The 26,295-nt window shown below is 49.3% G+C and overlaps 3 protein-coding genes across 3 annotated transcripts; 1 reads left to right on the top strand and 2 right to left on the bottom strand.

Moving 5' to 3' along the window:
- Positions 1-691: 691 nt before the first annotated feature.
- Positions 692-14,275, top strand: LOC311039595 (E3 ubiquitin-protein ligase HUWE1-like; the record flags this gene model as incomplete). The annotated part of the gene is made up of 2 exons (XM_084049535.1): positions 692-8,189; positions 8,286-14,275. The coding sequence occupies 2 exons, from the start codon at positions 692-694 to the stop codon at positions 14,273-14,275; spliced, it is 13,488 nt and encodes a 4,495-aa protein (XP_083905661.1).
- Positions 14,276-18,653: 4,378 nt separating this feature from the next.
- Positions 18,654-20,009, bottom strand: LOC311039699 (serine incorporator 1-like; the record flags this gene model as incomplete). Its single annotated transcript, XM_084049654.1, has 1 exon — positions 18,654-20,009. One exon carries the CDS (start codon positions 20,007-20,009, stop codon positions 18,654-18,656), a length of 1,356 nt encoding a protein of 451 aa, XP_083905780.1.
- Positions 20,010-24,297: 4,288 nt separating this feature from the next.
- On the bottom strand, positions 24,298-25,425 carry LOC311039650 (actin, cytoplasmic 1-like; the record flags this gene model as incomplete). The annotated part of the gene is made up of 1 exon (XM_084049588.1): positions 24,298-25,425. The coding sequence occupies one exon, from the start codon at positions 25,423-25,425 to the stop codon at positions 24,298-24,300; it is 1,128 nt and encodes a 375-aa protein (XP_083905714.1).
- Positions 25,426-26,295: the final 870 nt, after the last annotated feature.

Here is a 26,295-nt window from a genome sequence, read left to right as displayed (position 1 = left end):
ATGGCGATCTGGTTATCCAGAGCCACAGATCGGACCGCTATGCCTGTATATGGTCATGCCCATAAATGAGCATATACTGATGACATGGCTTTCCATATATAGGCATAAAAGGGACATGGACAGACAGATACAGACATCTCCATATATGGGCATAAAAGGGACACAGGCAGACAGATACAGAAATCTCCATATATGGGCACAAAAGGGACACAGACAGACGAGTGCAACAGGTACTCTGACCACAAGGGATATTGCATTACCGGGTGGGGCATGCACTTCCAATTTGCATCGTTCCCGACTTGCATCGCCCCGAGTAGATTGTTGCACAACAGACACCGGCCTATTGTAAATTTGAAAAAAAAAATACTGTACAAGCTCACATCATCATGACGCTTTGTGAGCTTGTTTTGTAGATTGGCTATTTTCATAAGATGAAGAGTAAGGGCTTAAGTGGTGAACCTGCAGATAATGGCAAACTTGCTTGGATTCTTGCAAATGTGATTTTAAATTTAGTAGGCAGCTACAGTGACCATATTTGGATTCTTATGAAGATAAACAAATGTGTTGCCACAGAAACAATTGTTACATAAATACCGTAGCTCCTTTAAGGAATAGCTCAGTGCATAGGTTGTGTGCGTTGGCATTGAGCAGAAGAGAATCACTTGCTAAGCGTCCATAGAAAGTAGCAATAATGAAAGTTGACAGAAGTAAATTAAAGAAAAACCCCACCGAAGCTCCTGCCGACTGCAGGACCCTTATAGAGAAGCTTAAAGCATGCAACGATGAACAACTGCTGTTCGAACTGCAGCATATCAAGACCTGGAATATTGGCAAGTGTGAGCTGTACCATTGGGTGGACCTACTGGACCGCTTCGATGGCATTCTGTGCAACGCAGGCCAAACTGTAGAGAACATGTCTTGGTGGCTGGTGTGTGACCGGCCAGACAATGGGCTCAAAGGCCTTCTGCTGGCTGTGCTCAATTTCACAGCACTGCTCATCGAGTACAGCTTCTCCAGACACCTCTACAGTTCCATAGAGCACTTAACTACCTTGCTAGCATCATGTGACATGCAGGTGGTCCTGTCTGTGCTGAACTTGCTCTATGTGTTCAGCAAGCGCTCCAAATACATCACCAGACTAGATTCTGACAAGAGGACCCCTCTACTGGACCGCCTGCAACACCTTGCAGAAAGCTGGGGTGGAAAAGAGAATGGCTTTGGTCTAGCGGAGTGCTGCAGGGACCTGCCTGTGACATACCCCCCCAGTGCCACCACACTGCACTTTGAGTTCTATGCTGAACCGGGCCCTGAGGTCAAAGGAGAGACGAAGCAAACCAGTAGCAATACTCTACAATATATTCACATTGAGCAGCTTGACAAAATGTCAGAGAGTCCATCTGAGATCATGGAGTCGTTGACGGTAATGTACAACATCCCTAAAGACAAGCAGACCCAGCTGTTCACACACATCCGATTGGCCCACGGCTTCTCAAATCACAAGAAGAGGTTGCAGGCTGTGCAGGCCCGACTGCATGCCATCTCTATACTGGTGTATTTGAATGCACTGCAGGAGCCAGCCAACAGTATTCTATACAATGGCTTAATCGAGGAGCTTGTGGATGTGCTGCAAATAACAGACAAACAGCTTGTGGATATAAAGGCAGCAGCTTTGCGCACTTTAACTTCCATCGTCTATCTGGGAAAGACACAAAAACTGTCCAACATTATCGACTGTACTGGCACTGCCTCCTATCATGGCTTCTTGCCTGTGTTGGTGCGCAACTGTATACAAGTCATGATAGACCCCATGATGGAACCCTACCCGCACCAGTTTGCCACAGCACTCTTCTCCTTCCTGTACCACCTGGCCACCTTTGATGAAGGAGGAGAAGCTTTAGTATCCTGTAGCATGATAGAAGCCCTACTTAAAGTGATCAAGTTCCTAGGGGATGGGCAGGACCAGATCACCTTTGTGACGCGGGCAGTGAGAGTAGTGGACCTCATCACTAACCTGGACATGGCTGCCTTTCAGTCCCACAGTGGCCTTACCATCTTTATCTGCCGTCTGGAGCGTGAAGTGGACCTGTCAAGAAAAGAGTGCCCCTTTGTCATCAAGCCAAAGATCCAGAGGCCGAGTGCAGCTGTGGAGTCTGAAGACATGGACACAGACATGCAAATGTCAGAAGTTATGGAGAGCAGCGCTAGCCTTTCCACGTACTCTGGTTCCAGACCAGAGGTGGACCACAGAGTGCAGAGCAGCACTGCTAACACGCGTTGCACAGGCATGCAGTGTAGCCCCCAGAGGGCGGCTCTGTTGAAGTCAATGCTAACCTTCTTAAAGAAAGCTATCCAGGATCCTTCCTTTTCTGATGGTATCCGCAATGCGATGGATGGGTCCTTGCCTACCTCACTCAAGCACATCATCAGTAATCCAGAGTATTATGGCCCTTCACTCTTCCTATTGGCGACAGATGTTGTTACTGTGTTTGTGTTCCAGGAGCCGTCCCTGCTCTCCTCCCTCCAGGATAATGGTCTCACTGATGTCATTCTGCATGCCCTTCTCATCAAAGACGTTCCTGCAACCCGCGAGGTGCTGGCTTATCTGCCCAATGTGTTCAGTGCCCTGTGTCTGAATGCGAGAGGTCTGCACTCCTTCGTTCAGTGCCAGCCCTTTGAGCGTCTCTTCAAGGTGTTGCTGTCCCCTGACTATCTGCCGGCCATGCGGCGACGTCGCACCCGTGACCCAGTAGGTGACACTGCATCAAACCTGGGGAGCGCCGTGGGCGACCTGATGAGGCACCAGCCCACTCTGAAGACCGACGCCACCACTGCCATCATCAAGCTTCTCGAGGAGATTTGTAACCTGGGCCGAGCCCCAGAGTACTTTTGCCAGAAGCCATCCATCCAGAAGATGGACAGCACAGTTGCGGCACCCCCGGTATGCTCTAGCCACGCTACCGAGGAGGCATCCAGTGAGGACGAAGATGAGGAGGAGGCTCTCCACACTTTCAATCAGCAACAGGGGGACCCGGAGAGCAATAGACAGTCAGTGCCACTTGAACTGGTGGTCGGAACTGAGGAGCGGATACCCATTCCTCTTATGGATTATATCCTGAATGTTATGAAATTTGTAGAGTCCATTCTCAACACCAACACTACAGATGACCACTGTCAGGAGTTTGTTAACCAGAAGGGATTGCTTCCACTGGTTTCTATCTTGGGTCTGCCTAACCTACCCATAGACTTTCCCACCTCAGCTGCCTGCCAGGCTGTGGCAAATGTCTGCAAGTCCATCCTGACCCTGGCTCATGAACCCAAGGTTCTCCAGGAGGGTCTTTGCCAGTTGGACAGAATCCTGTCAGCCCTGGAGCCTCTCCATCAGCCCATTGAGGTGCCTGGCGGTTCTGTGCTGCTCAGAGAGCTAGCCACTGCCGGTCATGTCACTGACACCACGCTGTCTGCCCATGCCACACCCCTGCTGCATGCAGTCACAGCAGCGCATGCCTACATCTTCATGTTTTCCTATACTTGCAGGGTGGGCCACAGTGAGATCAGGTCAATCTCAATGAACCAGTGGGGGTCTCAGCTTGGCCTGAGTGTCCTCAACAAGCTTAGCCAGCTCTACTGTTCTCTAGTATGGGAGAGCACGGTGCTACTCGCTCTCTGCACACCCAACAGTCTGCCTCCAGGCTGCGAATTTGGCCAGGCTGACATGCAAAAACTTGTGCCCAAGGAAGAGAAGCAATCTGGCAACTCTGCAACATGCACATCCTCTGACTCTAGGAGAACTGAGTTTGGGACAGTGTCTGTCGATTCATCTGCTGGGGTCCTGCTGGAAGGTATGGGGCTGGACGGTGACACGCTTTCCCCAATGGAGACTGATGGACCCATTGCCACCAACCCCAAGGCCAAGTGCAAAATCACCCCAGCCTTGGCCACTCGCATCAAACAGATTAAACCACTGCTTTCTGCCTCGTCCCGGCTCGGTAGGGCTCTGGCGGAGCTCTTTGGCCTACTCGTCAAGCTGTGCGTGGGCTCCCCAGTGCGACAGCGCCGTTCTCACCATGTCACCAGCACGGGCGCGGCCCCCACAACTGCTGCCCACGCCACTGCCTCCTCCCTCACCAAGCTCCTCACCAAGGGCCTGATTTGGCAGCCCCCAACCTCCACGCCCACTCCTCGATTTAGGCTGACTTTCTTCATCTGCTCTGTGGGCTTCACATCTCCGATGCTATTTGATGAGAGAAAGTACCCTTACCATCTGATGCTGCAGAAGTTCTTCTGCTCCGGTGGACATGATGCCCTGTTCGAGACATTTAAATGGGCCTTGTCCATGGGTGATAAGGGACCTGTTTCCGAGAGTCTGGAAGATACTGATCTGCCAGATGGCACAGGGGAGTTCCTGGACGCCTGGTTGATGCTGGTGGAGAAGATGGTGAACCCCATCACTATGCTGGACTCTCCCCACTCCCTTCCAGCTAAGGCGCCTGGTGTCACCCCGACCACGCCCCAGTTTAGTGCCCTGCAGTTCCTCGTTGTGACCCAAAAGGCTGCATTCAATTGCATCCGCAGCCTGTGGAACCGCAAACCTCTGAAAGTGTATGGAGGCCGGATGGCTGAATCCATGCTGGCTATCCTCTGCCATATCCTGAGAGGGCAGTCTCTCATCCAGCATCGCCTGGCCAAGGAGAGGGAGGGCATGGTCCATCCAGATGAGGAAGGGACCACATCGGGTCCCGCTGTCCCCAGCAGCGGCGCCCCCGGGGTAGTTGCACCATCGGAAGCAGGAATAGAAGTGGCTGGGATGGTGCTGGACGAAGGAGCAATGAGGGGAGGGTTGACTGAAGCAATGAGGGGAGGGTTGGGAGAGGTATCGGCAATGAGGGGAGGGTTGGGAGAGGTATCGGTCCCGGTCAACCAGGCCCAGCTCATACAGGGAGGAAGAGGAAGAAGAAGAGGGAGGCACCCACAGGTCCACCAGCAGCAAGTCCAGCAGCTGATGGATATGGGTTTCTCAAGGGAGCATGCCACGGAGGCCCTGGTCAACACCAGCACCATGGAGCAGGCAACTGAGTACCTGCTGACACACCCTCCACCCATTCTCAGTGTAGCTGTCAGTGACTTGACCGTGTCTGAAGAGGACCAGATGATGAGGGCCATCGCTATGTCACTGGGACAAGAGACTAGCACGGAGCCGTCCTCTGACAACTCTGAGGAAGTTACCCGGCGATGTGAGCAGGAAGACAGGCAAGCCAGGGAGGAGGAAGCATGCCGTTTGGAACACTTCATGGAGGCTGAGCCCCTGGACCCACAAGAGTTGCAATCCTTCACTGACTCCATGCTGCCCGGCTGCCTCCACCTGTTGGACGAGCTTCCCATCACCATCTATCGTATATGTGACCTGCTGATGACGGCCATCAAGAGGAGTGGCCCGGAGTACCGAGACCTCATCCTCAGCCAGGTCATTGACCAGGTGTGGAATGCGACAGATGCTCTGATCAAGGCTGCCGTGCCTCTAACCACCAGCGACACAAAGACGGTGACTGAGTGGACCAGGCAGATGGCCACACTGCCCCAGGCCTCCAAACTTGAAACTAGAATTCTGCTGCTCACCTTGCTCTTAGAGGAGCTGAAGCTGTCGTGTGCCAGAATGGTGGAGAACAGTGGGATTCTCAATTTACTGATTAAGCTGCTGGAGGTTGTACAGCCCTGTCTGCAGGCTGCCAAAGAACAGAAGGATATACAGACACCCAAATGGATCACCCCAGTGCTGTTGATTATTGACTTCTACGAGAAGATGGCCATCTCCTCCAAGCGCAGAGCACAAATGAACAAACTCTTGCAGCCTAATGGTAACAGCTGGCAATGGTTCGACGACCGTTCTGGTCGCTGGAGCAGCTACAGCACTTCCAACAATAATACCATTGACTCAGCCTGGAAGAGCGGGGCGAGCTGTGTCCGCATCACAGCTGGACGTAGGAGATACACAGTGCAATTCAACACCATGGTGCAGGTGAATGAGGAGACAGGTAACAGGAGGCCAGTGATGCTCACCGTCCAGAGAGTACCTTGTGTACCCAATCCTGCCAAATTGGGTATTAACACTCAGTCCGAGAAAGACGACGGAGAGAGGAGCAAAGGAGAAGACACCCAACCTGACCCAGATTCAGGTTGGGTGACGGGAGCTTCGAAAGACAATTCCAGCCAGCTGAAGGAGGCTTCATCTGTGCCACCTACTTCCTCCACTCCTGCCGCCTCCCTGGATCCAGACCAACCACAGGTTGATATTGTGGTCCAAGGCCTGACAGAGGACATGACCACCGTCCTCATCAGAGCCTGCGTCAGTATGATCAGCGTGCCTGTGGACCCGGCCACACTCCACGCTACCTTACGTCTCTGCCTGCGCCTGACGCGCACCCACGACTATGCCATGATGTTTGCTGAGCTGAAGAGCACACAAATGATCTTTGGGCTGACACAAGACTCACGCTTTGAAGGTTTCATCTCACTGGTGACACTGCTGTTCAGACACATCATAGAGGACCCAGCCACACTTAGACACACCATGGAGAAGGTGGTGAGGTCTACAGTGACCAGTGGAGCTGGCAGCACCACATCAGGTATGTTGTCAGGTAGTAGGGAGATCAACTACATCCTGCGTGTCCTTGGCCCGGCTGCCTGTCGCAACCCCGAATACTTAACTGACACGGCCAACAACTGTGTTCGTATCGCTCTACCTGCATCCCTCGGAGCTGGAACAGTCTCTGATGATGAGTTTGAGAACCTGCAGATCAAGGGGCCAAATGCTGTACAGCTGGTGAAAACCACCCCACTCAAACCGTCCCCTGTGCCCCCCTTTCCTGACACCATCAAAGAGGTCATCTATGACATGCTCAATGCTCTGGCTGCCTACCATGTCCCCGAAGAGCCAGAGGAGCAAGCAGTGTCAGTGTCTGATGGCCAGGACTCATGCCAGATCCTACAAGATGTTGGGGATGATGACTACCAGCAGTACAGACTCACTGAGCAGGGCAGGGAAACCTCTACACCAGAGGAGATGCGGGAAGAGAAGGAGCAGGAAGGAGATAAAGGTGCCAGCTCAGAGGAAGCTAAAGCAGCTAAGGCCAGCAAACCTCTGATGCCCACCTCCAATATCCTTAGATTGCTGGCTGAGCTTGTGCGCTCCTATGTGGGCATCGCCACCCTCATCACCTCCTACTGCTACACTGCTGGACAGTCTGAGCTCATCAAGGAGGACTGTAGTGTCCTGGCCTTTGTGATGGACCACCTGTTGCCCGTTACACAGAATTCTGAGGACAAGAACACTCCAGCAGCGGCCCACCTCTTCCTGGCAAGCCTGGCTGCTGCCAGCACAGGCACTACTGATGTTCAGGTGGCCTTGGTCAATGAGGTGAAGGCTGCACTCAGTCGGGCACTAGCTATGACAGAAGGCACTGAAAAACATGCCAGACTGCAGGCAGTGTTGTGCATCATCAGTACCATCATGGAGTCGTGTCCTTCCACCTCTAGCTTCTACAACACAGCGGCAGCCAAGACGCAGCACAATGGCATGAATAATATCATCCGCCTCTTCTTCAAGAAAGGCCTGGTCAATGACCTGGCCCGTGTACCTCACAGCCTGGATCTGTCTAGTCCCAACATGGTCGAAACGGTTAATGCAGCCCTGAAGCCCCTGGAAACCCTGTCCCGCATTCTGCAGGATAGCAGTCTGTTTGGTGGAAAGGGAGGCTCCAGCAAGACCAGGGCCGAACACGACACAGTGGGCTCCACCAGGGACAGTAACAGCAATACACAAAACCATGGGGAGTCTTGCGAGGCAGAGCCAATGGAGGGCAGCCACCGGGTGCAAGGTACAGACAGTGATCTGATGGAAGGAGAGGCAGAGGGAGACACAGTGGTCATTGCTGGCCAGCCCGAGGTGCTCAGCACACAGGACATGCAGGTGGAGGATGAGTTTGTTGATCTGATTGATGAATTGTTGGAGAGAGATGGTGGTGCCATTATGCTGGGACGCAGCGGTGAGGATGAATCGCAGGAGGATATGTTGATGGATCAGACTCCTTCCAATATTAGCCAGGCCTCCTCCACTCTACAGGCCAACCGCGAAGACTCTATGAACATCCTGGAGCCAGAGGATGAGGAACACTCACAGGAGGAAGATTCCAGTGGTAGCAACGATGATGAGGACAGCCAGGAGGAGGGAGAGGAAGATGAGGAAGAGGATCAGGATGATGAAGATGATGATGATGATGATGAAGGTTCAGAAATGGAGCCGAATGAGGACTTTCCTGACATCAACGCCCCAACCCAGTCCATCTTTCACAGGTACAATAATAGGGAAGATGATCTCATTATAGAGGTAGACAGCTACTACCGCACTGCCGACGACCCTTCTAGGGAATGTATCCCCAGTTCACACCCGCTGATGCTGCGGTCTCCCAACCAAGGCTCCCTCAGCCTGGCCTCGGTGAGCACTAGCAGCCGCATGCCACAAGGCATCATTGGCCGGAGCCAGCGTGCAATGCGCCATTTCACCAGCAACCGCCTGCCCAACCCCCCACTCATCCTACAGAGATTACTGGGTCCCGGCACTGCTGCGGACCTCCTGCAGCTGTCCAGCTCTCTGGGACCATCCCGTGGCCAAACCCGCCTTCTTGAGGATGTGCACATCATCACCTGTGCTCAAAATGAATGTCATCTTAATGACATCTTCCCTGAGCAGAGCAGCACAAGTGGACAAGCAGCCAACCTCTCTAGTATACCGACTGCCTTAACAAGATGGACAGACGAGTGTAAAGTGTTGGATGCCGAGAGTATGCATGACTGTGTAGCAGTGGTGAAGGTGCCCATCCTGCAGCACCTGGAGAGTCTGCGTGACGAGGAGCTGGAAGAGTGTAGGGAGAAGAGGAGGAGGCAGCTAGCGGAGGAGGAGGCCAAGCAGAATGAGAGCAGAACCAGTAGAGCAGAGGAGGTTAGGGAACAAATACTGCAGGGTTCTGGACTTGTGACGGTTAATGGCACAGAGAGCACTGCAGAGGGCGAGCAGGCCCAGGGTGGTCCGGTGTTGTGTCTGGACCAGCCCAGGGAAATCCTCACCACTCCCCCATTGGAAGAAGTCACCTCCACCACCCTTGCTCCCCATGAACAGGCCCTGGTCTCCCTGGAGACAGCCATCAGCCAGGAGGTCCACCAGCCAATCGCTGAACGGCTGCTGGCTGAGTTAAGTGCCAGTTCACCAGACATTCTAGTGGGAGTGGACCTTCCACCCTTGTCGGCAGTTGATGGGGCCAGAAACGAAGCAGAGGTGTCCCAGATGGAAATATCTGCAGTGCCCACAATCGGTGAGAGAGAAGGTGTAGGAGCGTTTCATGGAATCAGGGAAGCCTCCCAAAGTCCAGGCTTTGTGGTGGCCTCAGAGCCTGCAGCAGTTGGTGAGTGTCGGTTACAGTGGTCACCCATGGATACCAGCAGCCCTGCCTCTGCTACACAGGAAGAAGCCACGCCCAACACTGCCCAAACCACCCAGCTGTCCCAGGAGCTGCCTGGCAGTGGAGAGAGTGGGCTGACACACCGGCAGACAGATGAAGAAACAGGCTCCAGCTCTGGCTCATCTCCCGGGGAAACGATGTCCAGGAGAGACAGTGCTGACAGCCAATCCCAGGTCATCCAAGGGGAGCCCCTCCCATCCACTAGCAATGAGGGGGAGGACCCACTGGCAGGCATTTGTTTGCCAGAGGGTGTGGACCCATCCTTCCTGGCAGCACTTCCTGAGGATATCCGTCGTGAAGTCCTGCAGAATCAGCTTGGCATCAGGCCACCCTCCTTTTCCCCTGCCTCCTCTGTACTGGAAGGGCCAGGGGTCACGGATGTTAGCCCTGAGTTCCTGGCAGCCTTGCCTCCAGCCATCCAGAATGAGGTGTTGGCCCAGCAACGGGCAGAGCAGCAGCGCAGGGAGCTCTCCCAACAGATTCTCCAGGGAGACGCTCCTCTGGACCCGGTAACCTTCATCCAGACGCTTCCCTCTGAGCTCCGTCGCAGTGTCCTGGAGGACATGGAGGACAGTGTGCTGGCCGTGATGCCCCCGGACATCGCCACAGAGGCGGCCACACTACGCAGAGAACAGGAGCACCGCCAGAGGCAGGTGATGCATGAGAGGCTGTTTGGTCACAGCTCGTCCTCAGCCCTGTCAGCCATACTACGCTCTCCAGCCTTCGCCAGCCGATTAGGCACCAACCGCCGCATTCAGTACACCCGGCTGGCTGTGCAGAGAGGAGGAACCAACAACAGTAGACCATCCAGTTCCAGCGTGGACTCTTTACGTCTGCATGGCCGGCTGTTGCTGGATCACGAGGCCTTGTCCTGTCTACTGGTGCTGCTGTTTGTGGATGAGCCCAAGCTGAACACCAGTTGCTTGCACCGTGTGCTCCGGAACCTGTGCACCCACTTGCAGACTCGTGGCTGGATGATCCGCAGCCTGCTCTCCATCTTGCAGCGCAGCAGCGAGAGCGATGTGTTCATGGAGACGTTGCGCCTTGAAGATGGGGCGCGGGGCAAGAGGAGCACCCAGGGGGGGTGCGGACCGAAAGGCTTGGCCACTGCCATATCTTCCCTCTCCTCCTCCTCCTCCTCCTCGTCCTCGTCTTTGTCCTCGTCTTTGTCCTCTTCCTCATCGTCATCTTCCTCCTTGGAGCTGCTGAACAAAATGGAGTGTCGCAGCTCTAGCCAGCTCTCCTGGCTCTCGGTTTCCATGGACGCAGCCCTGGGCTGCCGCATGAACATTTTCCAGATTCAGCGAGCGTCCAGTAGGAAGTACGCTGACCGTCACTCTGCCGGAGGCTCAGCAGGACCAAGAGTATTAGGAGGAGGAGGAGGAATGTCTGGGGCATCAGCAGGGGTCACGTGTGCTGGGAGTGGAGTTTCCACTGTGCACATTCACCCTCAGGCTGCTCCAGTGGTCTGTCGACACGTACTGGACACACTCATCCAACTGGCCAAGGTGTTCCCCAGCCAATTCACGCAGCAGTGCTGTAAGGATCTTTCATTGTCCTCTTCAGACCTGGACTCTCACGTGTGCTCAGGCTCCTCTGGGGGAGGTGGGAGTTCACGGTCAGGATCACAGAACAACCCGAGCACCAACCTCTCCAACACCCAGAACTCCCTGGGCTCATGTACAGTTACACCCCAGTCCGTGGGCATCTCCACCGACTTCTGGGATTTGCTGGTCAAGCTGGACAACATGAATGTCAGCCGCAAGGGCAAAGCGTTGGCAAAGATGGTACCTCTGGGGGGCAATTCTGAGGCTGAGGGGGCCCAGTTCAGCTTGGAGGCCTCTCCGCTTGGCCAACTGATGAATATGCTTTCCCACCCCGTCATACGACGCAGCTCCCTGCTTACAGAGAAGCTGCTGAGGCTGCTCTCCCTCATCTCTGTTGCCCTGCCCGACAACAAGGCCGGTGAGGTGCCCACTGGCCACCCTACCCCACTGGCTGCCAATCCCAGCACAACCACCATCAGCTCTGCTGCCACAGTGGCCACAGCCATGGCTGCCACCCAGGGTCTAGCTGTGGCTGACTCTTTCCAGGCTGCTGCAGGAAGCTCAGGGGACTCTGTGGGAGTTGGAGCACAGGGCTCATCCTTAGAGTCTGGCCTAGCAACCTCCCAGACCTCTTCATCTACAACACTGTCTATACCCACGCCCACTGGAGTCAACTCCACAGGGAAGAAGAGCGATGTTTCTAGCAACACAGAGAGTGATGCCAAGATGACCTCCACTGGACTCACTGAGAAACAACTACAACTCTCGGTGGAGGTATTAACGTCTCACTCGTGTTCAGAGGAGGGTCTAGAAGATGCTGCCAGCATCCTGCTTCAGCTGTCCAGGGGAGATGGAGTGACTAGAGACACAGTGATCAGACTACTACTCAGTGGAGCCAGACATCTCGGATACACTCTCTGCAAACAGATTGGCACATTATTGGCAGAGCTTAGAGAATACACCTTGGAGCAGCAGAGACGGGCGCAGGCTGATGCCCAGTCCCCTGATGCCCCTCCAGAGGACACCTCCTTTTCCGCAAAGCTCATGGGAAAGATGACCAGCAGGTTTGATGGGGCAGAGAGTGTAGTGATCGTGGGAGCTCAAAAGCGGACCCTGGAGGGGCGCGAGTTGCAGCTGCCCTGCATGAGCTCCCTGACCTCCAAGAGCTCCACGCAGAAGTTCTTTCTGCGCATGCTGCAGGTTATCATCCAACTCCGCGAGGATACACGCTGTGTAAACAAGAAGGCCAAGGAGACAGGACACTCAGGCTCCACCATACTAGGTTCCGGCGACAGAATCCAGGCTGTGGTGCGTCAGTTAGAGGCGGAGGCTGATACCATCATCCAGATGGTGAGAGAGGGCCAACAGGCACGCCAGCTCCAGCAGGCCCCACCACCCACCACCTATGCCTCTTCCGTCACCATTGCAGGACCTTCCTTGGCGGCTCCCCATGCCCCCCCTGCTGGCACTGCCATGTTGGAGGTACAGTCAGTGTCAGAGATCCAGGCAGCACAGAATGATGACTCTCCCATGGATGTGGACCAGCCGTCCCCTCTGCAGCAGGACCCTCCAGCTTTGGATGAAGAATGCAACAGTCAGTCCGAGAGTGAGGAGAGGCTCCCAGACCTCCCTCTGCTGAGTGAGCAGTTGCTTTTAGATGAACTGTGGGACATGCTCGGGGAGTCCCTGAAAGAGTTGGAAGAGTCCCATGACCAGCATGCTGTGCTGGTTCTCCAGCCAGCAGTGGAGGCCTTCTTCTTGGTTCATGCCACAGAACTGGAGAGCAAACCCCTGGTGAGGGACACCCGGGAGAGTCAGCTGTCCCATATCAAGGACATACCTCCACCCCTATCCCCAGCACCCCTCACCCCTGCCACATCCTCCTCCCTGGACCCCTTCTTTTCCAGAGAGCCCTCCTCCATGCACATCTCCAACCTGACCCCTGACACCCAGAAATTCCTCCGCTTTGCCGAAACACACCGCACCGTACTTAACCAAATCCTGCGCCAGTCCACCACTCACCTGGCTGACGGGCCTTTTTCTGTGCTGGTCGACCACATCCGCATTCTTGACTTCGATGTCAAGAGAAAGTATTTCCGCCAGGCGCTTGAGCGTCTAGATGAGGGCCTGAGGAAGGAGGACATGCCCATGCACGTCAGGAGAGACCAGGTGTTTGAGGACTCCTACAGGGAGCTGCACCGCAAGAGCCTAGAGGATATGAAGAACCGTCTGTACATTGTGTTTGAAGGAGAAGAGGGCCAGGATGCCGGTGGCCTGCTGAGGGAGTGGTACATGATCATCTCCAGGGAGATGTTCAACCCTATGTACGCCCTGTTCTGCACCTCACCAGGTGACCGCGTCACCAACACCATCAACCCCTCCTCTCACTGCAACGCCAACCATCTCAGCTACTTCAAGTTTGTAGGCCGCGTGGTGGCCAAGGCAGTCTATGACAACCGGCTCCTCGACTGCTACTTCACACGCAGCTTCTACAATCACATCCTGGGCAAGAGTGTCAGGTACACAGACATGGAGAGCGAGGACTACCCATTCTTCCAGGGCCTGGTGTACCTGCTGGAGAATGATGTGTCCACGTTGGGGTATGAGCTGACATTCAGCACAGAAGTCCAGGAGTTTGGGGTGTGTGAAGTGAGGGATCTCAAGCCGAATGGAACCAACATCCTTGTCACAGAGGAAAACAAGAAAGAATATGTACACCTTGTCTGCCAGATGAAGATGACAGGTGCCATCCGTAAGCAGATGGCTGCCTTCCTAGAGGGCTTTTATGAGATAATTCCCAAGAGGCTGATCTCAATCTTCACAGAGCAGGAGCTGGAGTTGCTCATTTCTGGCCTGCCCACCATTGACATCGAAGACCTAAAAACCAACACAGAGTACCACAAATACCAGTCCGGCTCCATTCAGATCCAGTGGTTCTGGAGGGCCTTACGTTCCTTTGACCAGGCAGACCGGGCCAAGTTCCTACAGTTTGTTACAGGGACGTCCAAGGTTCCCCTGCAGGGTTTCGTTTCTCTGGAGGGCATGAATGGCATCCAGAAGTTCCAGATCCACCGCGATGACCGCTCCACTGACCGTCTGCCATCTGCTCATACCTGCTTTAACCAGCTGGACCTCCCAGCCTATGAGAAATATGAAAAGCTGAGACATATGCTGCTGTTGGCCATTCAGGAATGCTCAGAGGGATTCGGACTGGCTTAAACACTGAGAGACTCTTAACACACATACATGCATTCAAAACACCTGAATTAGACTCGCCTACTCTTGACACATTCATACCAACAACCCATAAACGCACATGTACACATATACTATCCACTGTATACTGTACAGAAGGGTTACTTCAGTGTCATGGTAGTTGATGAGGTTCAAAATTCAAGGTGTTTATTATCACCTAAACAAACTTTACGGATGGTTGCAGCGTTAATGCGTTATTGTATTTAAACCTTCATCAACAGTATGTAATACAGATACAAAATGGAAAAAAAGGCAATATATTTCCACATAGCCAAGTGGCTACAGTGGTGGCAAGTAAAGTGAACGTTGTAAAATACGATAAAAAATCAGTAGGCCTACGTATCAGAGATGGCACTACAAAATCTGAACATGTCTATAATTGTCCATGTCTTTAACTGTAGTCCTGTTACAGTTCATATCGCTTTTTTTTTGTTCAGACGTAGAGTGAACAGTTTAACCTGTAGTCTTCTGGACAGAGTGAAGTAGTAGTCACTTACTTAGGCTGAGTAGTGGCAAATTCTGATTTTTTTCTTCTTTTTTTTTCTTAGCCCAACCTCATTTATTTGGATTATTATGCACTACAATACATGAATTGAGTAAAAACTAATGAAAGCAAATCCCATATGTAACAAATACATGCCATCAAATCGATCACACCATGACTTGAAATCGTCTTTTTTTCTATAATGACATGCCCAAAATTGAGACACTAGGGTTAATGTGGTTAATGACAAAACACAGGAGCTCATTCAGAGGATTAAAAACATGGACTAATATAAAATACATTTTCTCCATTCTGTACAAAAGGTTTGAGAGTTTATTATGTTAATTCTTTTTTTTTTTCTCCTCTGTGTGTAAAAACAAAAAAAGGTTTTGTGTGTGCGTACAGTATGGTTATAAATACGGACAATGTTGACTTTTTCTTGTTTCACATTTTTGAAGTCTTGAAAATGGGTAACAATTTTATGGGGAAAAGAAAGAAGAACTTACATTCATAGAACACTTTGCAAAGTATTTTTTGCAAAGAGTATTTTTGGATATTAAATTGCTGACCCAGCCTTGAGCCTTTGAATCAGAGAGAGAGATAGTGGTAATGTGAATGGATCATGCTGTTAAGTGGGTTTTGCCAAATGACGTGTATACAACAGAAAGTAGCAACAATTTAGTCTACAGAAGCAAATCGAAGAAAAAAGACACTGGATTTTTTTTTCCTTTTCCCCTGAAAATGGAGAGGTGATTTCTCTGGAAAATTACATTTGTCACTTTCTGCTGTAACTGGTGGGGCCTACCATATCTGTCCAGATTCTCCTGAAGACCACCAATGAATGAAGAGACAATGAATACTGTATATAGTCATCAACCTATAACCCAAACCAAGGCAACATAAACTCCTCACTTACTGTAGTTTAGGCCATTAATACAGTTGATCTACTCATCTAACTCCTTAGCAAGGTCGTTACCTCCGTCAGGCCGGAAGGCTGGGAGGTGGAGATTATCCATTGTCCAATCAACCCCATTTTAACATCACAAATCTTGTATGCAGATCGCTGTCACACAATATTTTGGCGTTCTGCAGCCAAATACATATTCATTTGGGGGTCCCTGACATGAAAAAGTTTGGGGACCACTGGTTCCCAAACAACATTTAGGGACAACATAATAAATAAGTCCAAATAAGTAACTACACTTTATGACAACCTATAAAAAATATTTACCAATATTTACAACCAACTTTCCTGAAAAACAAACCCCAAGACGCTTAATAATAAGCAGACACGGCAACACAACCTGTAATTGGCTTCCAGATTTAGTGGGAGGGGCCCATTTGAAAGTGTTCATTAACACGGCAGCCGCCATGTTAAGTGGTCAGACGACCGTGGATTTCTACTACATTACACTATAGACCCCTTAACAGACGACGTCACACTGGTTGCAAGCGATAGGAACCAATATTGCGCGCGCAGGTCCAGCACCATGTTGGGAATTGATTGCATGAAACAATCACCTGTGTGTTCAGTCTCAATGTTGGTAAACAAATAATTGGTATATACCACTACACTATACTGTACAGTATATTATCTTAACATGCTTATGTTATACCATTATATACTGTATACACATTATTGTTGTACTATATTATATTATCATACACTATCTTACACTATTATATTTACTACTATTGTTACTGCTACTACTTCTCTCTCTGTCTCCTCTCTCTCTTCTTTCCCCCCGCAACGGTCGAGGCAGAAGGCCGCCCACCCTAGAGCCTAGGGTCTGCCGCCACCCACCCTAGAGCCTAGGGTCTGCCTGACGTTTCTTCAGTTAAGGGGGAGTTTTTCGTTGCCACTGTCACAAAATTGCTTGCTCAGGGTGGGACTGTCGGGTCTCTGCTCTACATGTAAAGTGTCTTGTGAGACAACTTGTTGTGATTTGACACTTTAATAAAATTGAATTCAATTAGATGGGTGTGCATTTTCAGAGAGTTTATCTTAATGATCAATCAATCGCTTGTGTTCTTTTTAATATTATAGAGGTGGTGCCATGGTTTTGCACTTTTTCTGTTTTTCATGTGTCTATGAGGTTGATAGAACTTCATTAAGCCCCCTGGTGGTGTTTTTATGGTGTTGTATGTCTTCTCTGACTATTTTGAGTTTCTTCCTGGAGGCTGAAACCTTGAGGGTCAAACGTGCCAATAGAAAAACAGCACTTTAATGACGCAGTAAAATTATACCCTCCCCCTCAGTATAACAGGTGTGGGCATGAGGAGGAGGAGGGACTAGACAGGTGGGCAGTGCTAAGGTGGTGGAGGATGGTGGAGGAGGTGCTAAGGTGAGAACCAGGTATACTTAATGAACTGGAGGCGTGTCCACATAAAAACATAATTTTAACACTTTCTGTACACTTTTTTGAAAAAAATCTTCCTATTACTAGTATAACCATAATACCTGATGATTATATTTTTTTTGGGGGGGGGGGGTCACTGAAAATCACGGCACCCCGTCTTTAATGTTATATTATCATTATCTTAGTACTTCCTGGTGCATTTGGCCCGGTTGAGATAGCTGACTCAGCTGAGGTGTGGTGTAAACACTATTACAACTAGTTCAACTGTGTTAATGGTGGCACTGTGGCAGTAGATCATGTTGACCCATCTGAAAATGCACGGATCAGGTCTGATGATGTGGTTGGTGCATTAGGATGCTAGATAACAAGGCGTGGCATAGACGGATTTCCGCGCGACGTCATCACAGAGCAGAATGCGCAATCTGCGCATGCTCGGGGGAAACGAATTGTTGCGCCGTTCACTCTGTTGTTATATTCGGGAGTTAGCTAGCCATAATTCTGCTATTATAGGCATAATAGGCATAATGCTGCTATTATATACAAACAGATCCAACTTCCAACAAATCATTTTTATTGAGTAAACAAGGTATTACAAACTGCATAATTTAATCTACTTTCATTAAACCCGGTGAAGATCATTTCTTTTATGAATGGACATTTGACCAGAGCTGCTGCGGGTAATGGCGCCCTCTATAGGCTTAGTTGGCTTACCCCCTCCTCTGCGCGGTCATATCCTCTCAATGTTTACAAACATGAAACCCGTCTATTGATCACATCACAACTGAACACCTCAAATAACCAAGCAATCAAATACGCCCTCTACTGGCCATGTGTTTTACAGGTCTGTTGCAAAGGGGGGAAAGGAGATCAAGCAAGAGAACAAAAAAACAAAACAAGTTATCTACATATTTACACATGGTACCTGAGATAAGATATAAAGGTGTGTGAGCATAGCAGCAGATGTATACTGTGCATGATATATTTATGGACGTTAGTTAAGGTTAGTTAAGGTGCTAGAAAAACACACAATAAAAAAGACAAAAGTCAGTGAGTTGTACATGGGATTAAGGTGCAAAATGTCAGTGCGTGTCGACCGCATAATCCACATAAGGTAGACTGACACTGGTATAATCTGCAAGTAGGTCCACGAGGAAGAGCAAAGAAAAATAGTCAAGTCACTTTTCCCTGGTATAATCCACCGGTAGGTCCAAGGAAGAGCAAAGGTCCGAGACCAGCCCGACGACACAACCTGTCATCAGGCTGATGAACAAGGCTCATACCTTGTTCAGCAGTCTGATGACAGGCGCATGAGCCTTGTTCAGCAGTCTGACGGCAGCCGGATGAAAGTTCAAGAACCTGGTGGTGCTGCTCTTGATACTGCGGTAACCTCCCTTGCCCGGCCGTGGTCGTTGTAGGAAAAATAAATCAAATGGAGTCTGTGGCCTAATGCATATAAACCTGGGGGTTCTTGAAATAAAAAAGGTTGAGAATCCCTGGCTTAATTGAAATCGCGGTCTGGGAAGATGAGTGGGGCGATGAGGGTCCACAGGTAGAGACTCAGACCTAGCCAGCCGGAGGTTATTTTCACCCACACACTTGGCATAGTGCTCTGCATAGCCTGGGTGGAAGTTTCTGGGTGGTACCAGTTGGTGAGGGTCATCATGATGTACAGTGAGGCCAGGAAGAGCTGGAAGTGGAAGAAAGAGTAGCTGTACGCTACTCCTTCCTGCTCGTTGTCCACGGCCTTCCGCAGTCCATCCTCTCCCACCTCCTCCCCACCTTCGTCGCTGGAGTCGGCACCCTCCTCCAGCGACATCAGCTTGCTCACCTTGGCTTTACTGGAAGTATTGAAAACGGCATAGATGGTACAGAAGACGAAGATGATCAAACCGATGACGCCCTGAGGGTCCCACCACTGCACACGTCCTCCGCTGCTTCCGGGGGTGGCTGTTACGATGCTCAGCAGGCTGGGGTTACACTTTTTTTCTGGATTGTTGCTCATTGCGGACCAGGTGATGTACGTGGTGTACAGGGAAATGAGCGAAGACTGGAGCAGACCAGAAGTTGGCTGGGCTTCCTGCACTTTGGGCAGGATGGAGACGATGGAGACGATGACGCTGAAGATGACAGTGAGGCTGATGAAGACCTTGTGCTCAGTGCAGTCATCCGGTTGGGTGTAGTAGACACAGAAGAGCACCACCGCAGTGAAGGCCAGGACATAGTGGAGGACTGTGAAGGACAGCAGGCCTGCAAACCAGCGTTTATTGTCACTTTCTTCATTCTTCTCCACCCACGATTTGTTCCATGAGTGAGCAAAGTCAATAAGGAGAACGAGTTGGATGAGGATGAAGAAGAAGGATCCCGCCATTCCAAAGTGAAACCACACAGTATGAAATGTTCCATCTGGGATGAAGAATGCTCCCACTGAAATCCCAACCAGAATCAGAAACTTGAAAAACCAGAACCCATTCTGGATGACGCCGCGTGGGTCTTTACTGCTTCTGACACGCAACATGATTACAGAGAAGAGGAAGTAAAAACAGGCCATAGCGAAACACATCCGGTACACAGCCTTGTAGCCAACAATGACATCACAGTTCACCTGGTTCTCTAGACCAGGTATGGTAGTTCCTCCATTACTGCAGAAGCCTGGGATTTTTTGGAGATATGTCTCCATTCCAGGGAAGATCATAAGGACGGACGCTGCAGTCCCCAACAGCAAGAAAAAAGAGAAAATGAGGCGTGTAAGGGTGGAATTGTTGGAGGGACAGCAGCCACACAGCAGGTATGTTGCCGATCCACATAGACAGGAGGCACAATTGGCGAGGGAACATACAGCCAAACAGGCCCCCATTTTGATTTCTGGTTTGAAATAAACAGTTGGCCCTAGTTCTCTGATACCCAATGTATACCTCTGTAGTAGTATCAAAGATCAGTTAACTTTTGCAATACAATAGCTACTGGCTGTTGGTAGCTGCTGTACATCATGATATAGGCCTATGCCGTGACGTAACACAGATGTAGCACAACATTTTGCCCAAATATGGACTTGAGGCAAACTATTCCTTCTAGCCACACCCGAGGAACATCCATGTAGGTTGAAACTGGAATTCATTTTTTTAATTCACAGGTGATCTTTAACTTTATAACGGTATATGACATGACATGACATGACATGACATGACATGACATGACATGACATGATATGATATGATATGATATGATATGATATGATATATTATGATATATTATATTATATCATGTTATATATTAAATGTGGCTTATTGCCGGACGGGTGCAAAAATGTCCCGTTTGGGTCACTTTTCTATGGTCCAATAACGGTATAATAGTGTTAGTCACAAATGGAACATGACCGCAGGTGCAGGGAATAAAGTACATTAATATAATGATCTTAATTGGATCGTTATAACAACCATGTCAGAAAATCGCTATTTACAATCGTATGAATAATAAGGAGGATTGTGTGTAAATTAGGCTTTATTAGCCACTGTTGAGTTACGACTGTGATTGTATTTGCTTTCTAAAATATCTGTGATAATTCTCTTAACCATGACATACAGAAACGTAATCTTCATCATTGTTTGTTAGTGTTTCTGTTACAGGACACTGATCGAAGAACTGACCTCCTTCTGTTCTGTTTCAAACTCACTGTTTTTTTGTTGTTTCGTTTATGCTATTGGCTCATGGTACGGTGGCCTAAACAAAGCCCTAAAAGAGAAGTTGCAGGTTTCTCAAAATAGGTTGGTCAGGCTTGTCTTGGGGCTGTCTGCAAGGGACCATGTTAGCAAACAACATTTCCAGCAGTTGGGTTGGCTCCCTCTGGCAGCCAGGTCAGTTCAACTACAGCTGAAGCTGGTGCATAACATCTACATATCTACATAAACAGCGCGTGTGTGTGTGTGTGTGTGTGTGTGTGTGTGTGTGTGTGTGTGTGTGTGTGTGTGCGCACGCGCGCGCGTGCGTGCGTGCGTGCGTGCCTGCCTGCGTGCCTGCCTGCGTGCCTGCGTGTGTATGTTCAAGGTAGGAAGGTAATGTTTTGTGTATCCAACACTGCAAAAAAAGAACAAGTTGGTTGGATACCATGGTGGGAGGGGTGCCAGAAGGTTTGGGAGTACAAATCCATATTGTGACAAAATAATAAAAGTTCTCATGGAGGAAGGGGAGGGGTGTATTGTTAGATCAGAATCAGAAAAGATATAAAGATAAGATATAAAGGTGCGTGACCATAGCAGCAGATGTATATATAATGGTTGACATTTTGAACCCTGCGGGGGCCACAGCCTGGGAGAGGGAGAGGTTGAAGATCGCAGCGAAGACCTGCCAGCTCGTTTTTATTCCCGGCCTGGAATCCCATCAGATCCCGCCGCCTTTTGGATGTTGACCCGTTTGAAGGCTGTGCACACGTCGTCCTCCAAGATGCTTAGAGGGCTGGTCTCCTCTGCTGGTGCTGCTGATAGCCCCACTTGGCTGCTGCCGTTGGAGCTGGACCCAATTTTGATGTGATGTCATTTTTTTTCTGTGATGTCATATCATACAGGTATTTGATTGACTAAAACTAGGCCTACTCGGGAACGAGTAGGCCTAGTGCCCATATATAGTATATAGTTCCGTGTCAGGCATACTCAAATATGGAGTCTAGGCCACTCAATGACTTCAGTATTATGATACAGTATCACCCTAACCCTGATGTCATATCGACAACGTCAGGGTACACCTATGGACTCCACAACGGCCAGTGTTTTTTGTTGTGTACATTTTGCTGTTTTTGAGGATATCATGAAGCCTTATAAAAAAATGTAATACTTTGAAAATGGGTTATGCTATGTCATGTCATAAAAATAATATCAGTTTAGATATTGCTAAAATGTGAACTTAATCCAAGTCACCATCGCCCCAATGCCGAAAAAAAATTAAGAAAAAAAAAGGCTAAACAGATTTACAGACAACACCGTAGCCACAACACTACACACTGTCCTCTCCCACCCGGAGAAGAGGAACTCCAACTGTATGTGAGAAGGCTGTTTATAGATTATAGCTCAGCATTCAACACCATTGTTTCCTCTAGACTCTAGACCACAGCCTGTGCGGCTGGATCCTAGACCTTCTGTCGGAGCGATGCCTGGGGGGTGAGGATGGTCTCCAACACCTCTGCCCCCCTGACCTTCAACAGAGGAGCCCCCCAGGGCTGAGTTCGGAGTCCTCTTCCTGTTCAGCCACGACAGCGTGGCCAGCACAGCTCCAACCTATTAGTGGTCAGGTTCACTCACAACACGACAGTGATAGGCCTGATAACTAACGGCCTACAGGAGTGAGGTGGAGAACCAGACACAACCGTGTTACAAGCCCAACAATAGTTGGAGAAGTTGAACAGGCTTCCTTTTTTAATATTTCATTTTATTGGAAAGATGTTGGTAAATGATTTTTTTTGTTAGTGAGGTTTGGCACTAGTGTAATAGATTTTGCTTAAAGAATAATGTCTCAGAGCACACATGAGTTCTGTGTGTACCAGCAAACATACAGTATGCTCATGGAAACACACACATGAGCGCTTTAATATCAAATCTGATTGTACGCTCATTTCGTGAGGCCAAAAAAAAAGGTTAAAAAGGAAATAAATAAAAAATATATAATAACAGTGCCAAGTTTTAAGGCTCATGGTTGAAAAAATCCAGACATAATTTACAAGTGATAGCATGCGGCAGCAAGTTTATATATAACTGTAATTTGTAGTTACCATGATAGAAATGTACTACACTACAACCTGTCTTTATTCTGTCTATACATGAAAATCATTATTGAAAAAAAAAGAAATAAAAATAAAAAGAATAGGCGCCAACCACTTATAGCCTTCAGTGTCTGCACAATGTGGTAGACATTTGGAATGTGTGAATAACGCACTTAACAAAAAAGGGGAAAGACTCAAAAGATAAAACAAAACAACATACATTCATTGTTTAAACTCCTCAGATACATCTGTATATTTTGTATATTTACTTAATGAAAAACATTACAGTATTACATTACAGGTTCTTTTTTACAGTGTATCTCTATAATGCCCAATTTATGATCTGTCACGCGCTGGTGTCACATGCTGAAAAAAGCCAATCTACAAGCTCACGGAAGTGACGCCGTTGTAAGCTTGTAGATTGGCTTTTTTGATTTATTAACTAGAGAGCGCAACACAACAAAGTATAAATCATGCTTAAGCGGCAAGACGTCTAAAATGGGGTTGTCTATCTGTCCAGGGCTAATCTTGCATACCTGCTGGACCCGATAAGTGCCAATTTCCTTGTGCACGCTGCCAGTAGGCCAAGGAATTACATGCATTGCATTTTGCCTTAAGTACATTATCTATACTGCACTGGAATACTTGAAAATGAATCAAGTTTGGAATGCATGCTCCACCCGGTTATGCAATACTCGTTTGTACACATTATCAGAGTACCAGTGGTATGCATCATCGGTCTGTATCCCTCTTACGCCCATATATGGAGATCTCTCTATCTGTCGTGTCTGTCTGCCCGTGTTCCTTTTATGCCCATATATGGAGATCTGTCTGTACTCGTCCCTTTTATGCTAATATGTGGAGATGCCTGATGTCATCAGTATATGTCCATATATGGGCATATCGTCAGGCTGGCGGTTCTGGACAACTGGATGTATGCCTATATATGGGCATACAACCGCCGATCCGACCGACTTCACGCAGGGCACCGCACTACCTATACCTAATACGCAGTTGGAAGTAAATTAGTCGGGAGGTTCTCGAGATGTACGGAGGACAGATACACACGCACACATTTAAAGGATATATTTAACTTTATTCTTATGATGAAAGTCAATGGGAGTGGACTCAAGTCAGAACCTTCCCAAATATGGAGGAATACGTCAAAGATAAGTCACAGATGACTGATGTCATACACTGCCCACATGAAGTCCGAGATCCACATTTTTTTAGTTTTTTGTTTGTTTTCCTTGAGTCAAGCACCAACAGTAACTGAAGCCATACCAATGGCAATTCATTGGTCGTCTAAGCTCTGTGTGCCTGAGTGTGTGAGAATCTACGTTGCAGTCAAAGATGAACTCGTTAATTGGGCTTTGGTCAAAGCAAATGCTTCTATTTAGAAGCATTTGCGGTGGACAATGGAGGGGCCAGACTCATTGTATTCCTGCTTGCTGATCCACATCTGCTGGAAGGTGGACAGGGAGGCCAGGATGGAACCTCCAATCCAGACAGAGTATTTACGCTCTGGTGGGGCAATGATCTTGATCTTCATAGAGGATGGAGCCAGGGATGTGAGCTCCCTCTGCATCCTTTCAGCAAGGCCTCGGTACATGGTGGTACCTCCAGACAGCACGGTGTTGGCGTACAAGTCTTTACGGATGTCGACATCACACTTCATGATGCTGTTGTAAGTGGATTCATGGATACCACAGGACTCCATACCAAGGAAGGCTGGCTGGAAGATGGCCTCTGGGCAACGGAACCTCTCATTGCCAATGGTGATGACCTGTCCGTCAGGCAGCTCATAGCTTTTCTCCAGGGAGGAAGAGGAGGCAGTGGTGCCCATCTCCTGCTCGAAGTTCAGGGCAACGTAGCAGAGCTTCTCCTTGATGTCACGCACAATTTCCTTTTCAGCTGTGGTGGTAAAGCAGTAACCACGCTCTGTTAGGATTTTTATGAGGTAGTCTGTGAGGTCACGGCCAGCCAGATCCAGACGAAGGATGGCGTGGGGCAGAGCGTAGCCCTCATAGATGGGCACTGTGTGGGTCACACCATCCCCGGAGTCCATGACCATACCGGTGGTACGACCAGAGGCATACAGGGACAGCACAGCCTGGATGGCAACGTACATGGCAGGGGTGTTGAAGGTTTCAAACATGATCTGGGTCATCTTCTCCCTGTTGGATTTGGGGTTCAGAGGGGCCTCTGTGAGCAGGACAGGGTGCTCCTCAGGGGCAATTCTCAGCTCGTTGTAGAATGTGTGGTTCCAGATCTTCTCCATGTCATCCCAGTTGGTGACAATTCCGTGCTCGATGGGGTACTTCAGTGTTAGGATACCTCTCTTACTCTGGGCTTCGTCACCAACGTAGCTGTCCTTCTGGCCCATACCCACCATCACTCCCTGATGCCTGGGGCGACCGACGATGGAAGGGAAGACAGCACGAGGGGCATCGTCTCCAGCAAATCCGGCTTTGAGCATACCGGATCCATTGTCAAAAACCAGTGCGGCAATTTCGTCTTCCATCTTCCACTTTAAGTAAGGAACTATGTACTTAAAAATAAATTAGTTTGAGCCTGAATGATATGCCAGATGGTTTCCATTCCTTTTATACGATTTTTACTGTGATGTCACCGTGATGTAGAGTCATCTTCCATATTTGGGCGTGGCAGTGGAAGATGTCCATATTTGGAAGGGGCATAGGCAATAGGGGGAAACATGCACACACTGAACTGTGCATCATCTGTGACCTAAGTAAATGATACAGAATCAGTAGACTGAAGCAGTGACCTTGGCCTATCTGAAACTGATAGAGATGCTTTAAGTTTAATATACGTTTTTCTATAGCATGACCATGAGAGGAGCTCTATCAAACTCACACAGCTGTATCAAGAGCAAGAGATAACTGACCTAGCAGAATATAAAATAAAGACAAGATAAAATATTAGATGACATCTGTTGGATTGATTGAATACTTTATTAACAAATTGCCAAAAGTGGAGATACCTGGTGTCATCAGTATATGCCCATATATTGGAATGGGCCTATTGGTTGGATCGGCGGTTCTGGACAACTGGATATCCAAACTACTCGGCGAGCACCGCACTCCCTCGAGGCCTTTCCGCTGTCCGGGCCGAGTTTGAAGTCGGTCGTCCCATATATGCACATGACCATGTATGGGCATAGCGGTCGGATCTGTGGCTCTGGACAACTGGATCTCTGTATCTGTCAGTCCCTTTTATGCCCATATATGGAGATCCCTGATGTCATCAGTATATGCCCATATATGGGCATGCCTCCTTTTGTGCCCATATATGGAGCTGATGGAACTGATGTATTTGCTGATGCCATCACAACACATTGAGGTTAGACAACACACTCCATATTTGGGCGTAG

The sequence above is a fragment of the Gymnoscopelus microlampas genome (assembly GCF_963454915.1).
Source record: "Gymnoscopelus microlampas genome assembly, chromosome: 23".
NCBI lineage: Eukaryota > Metazoa > Chordata > Actinopteri > Myctophiformes > Myctophidae > Gymnoscopelus > Gymnoscopelus microlampas.
Note: the sequence above shows the minus strand (reverse complement) of the source record. Positions and strands in the feature narration are given on the sequence as shown.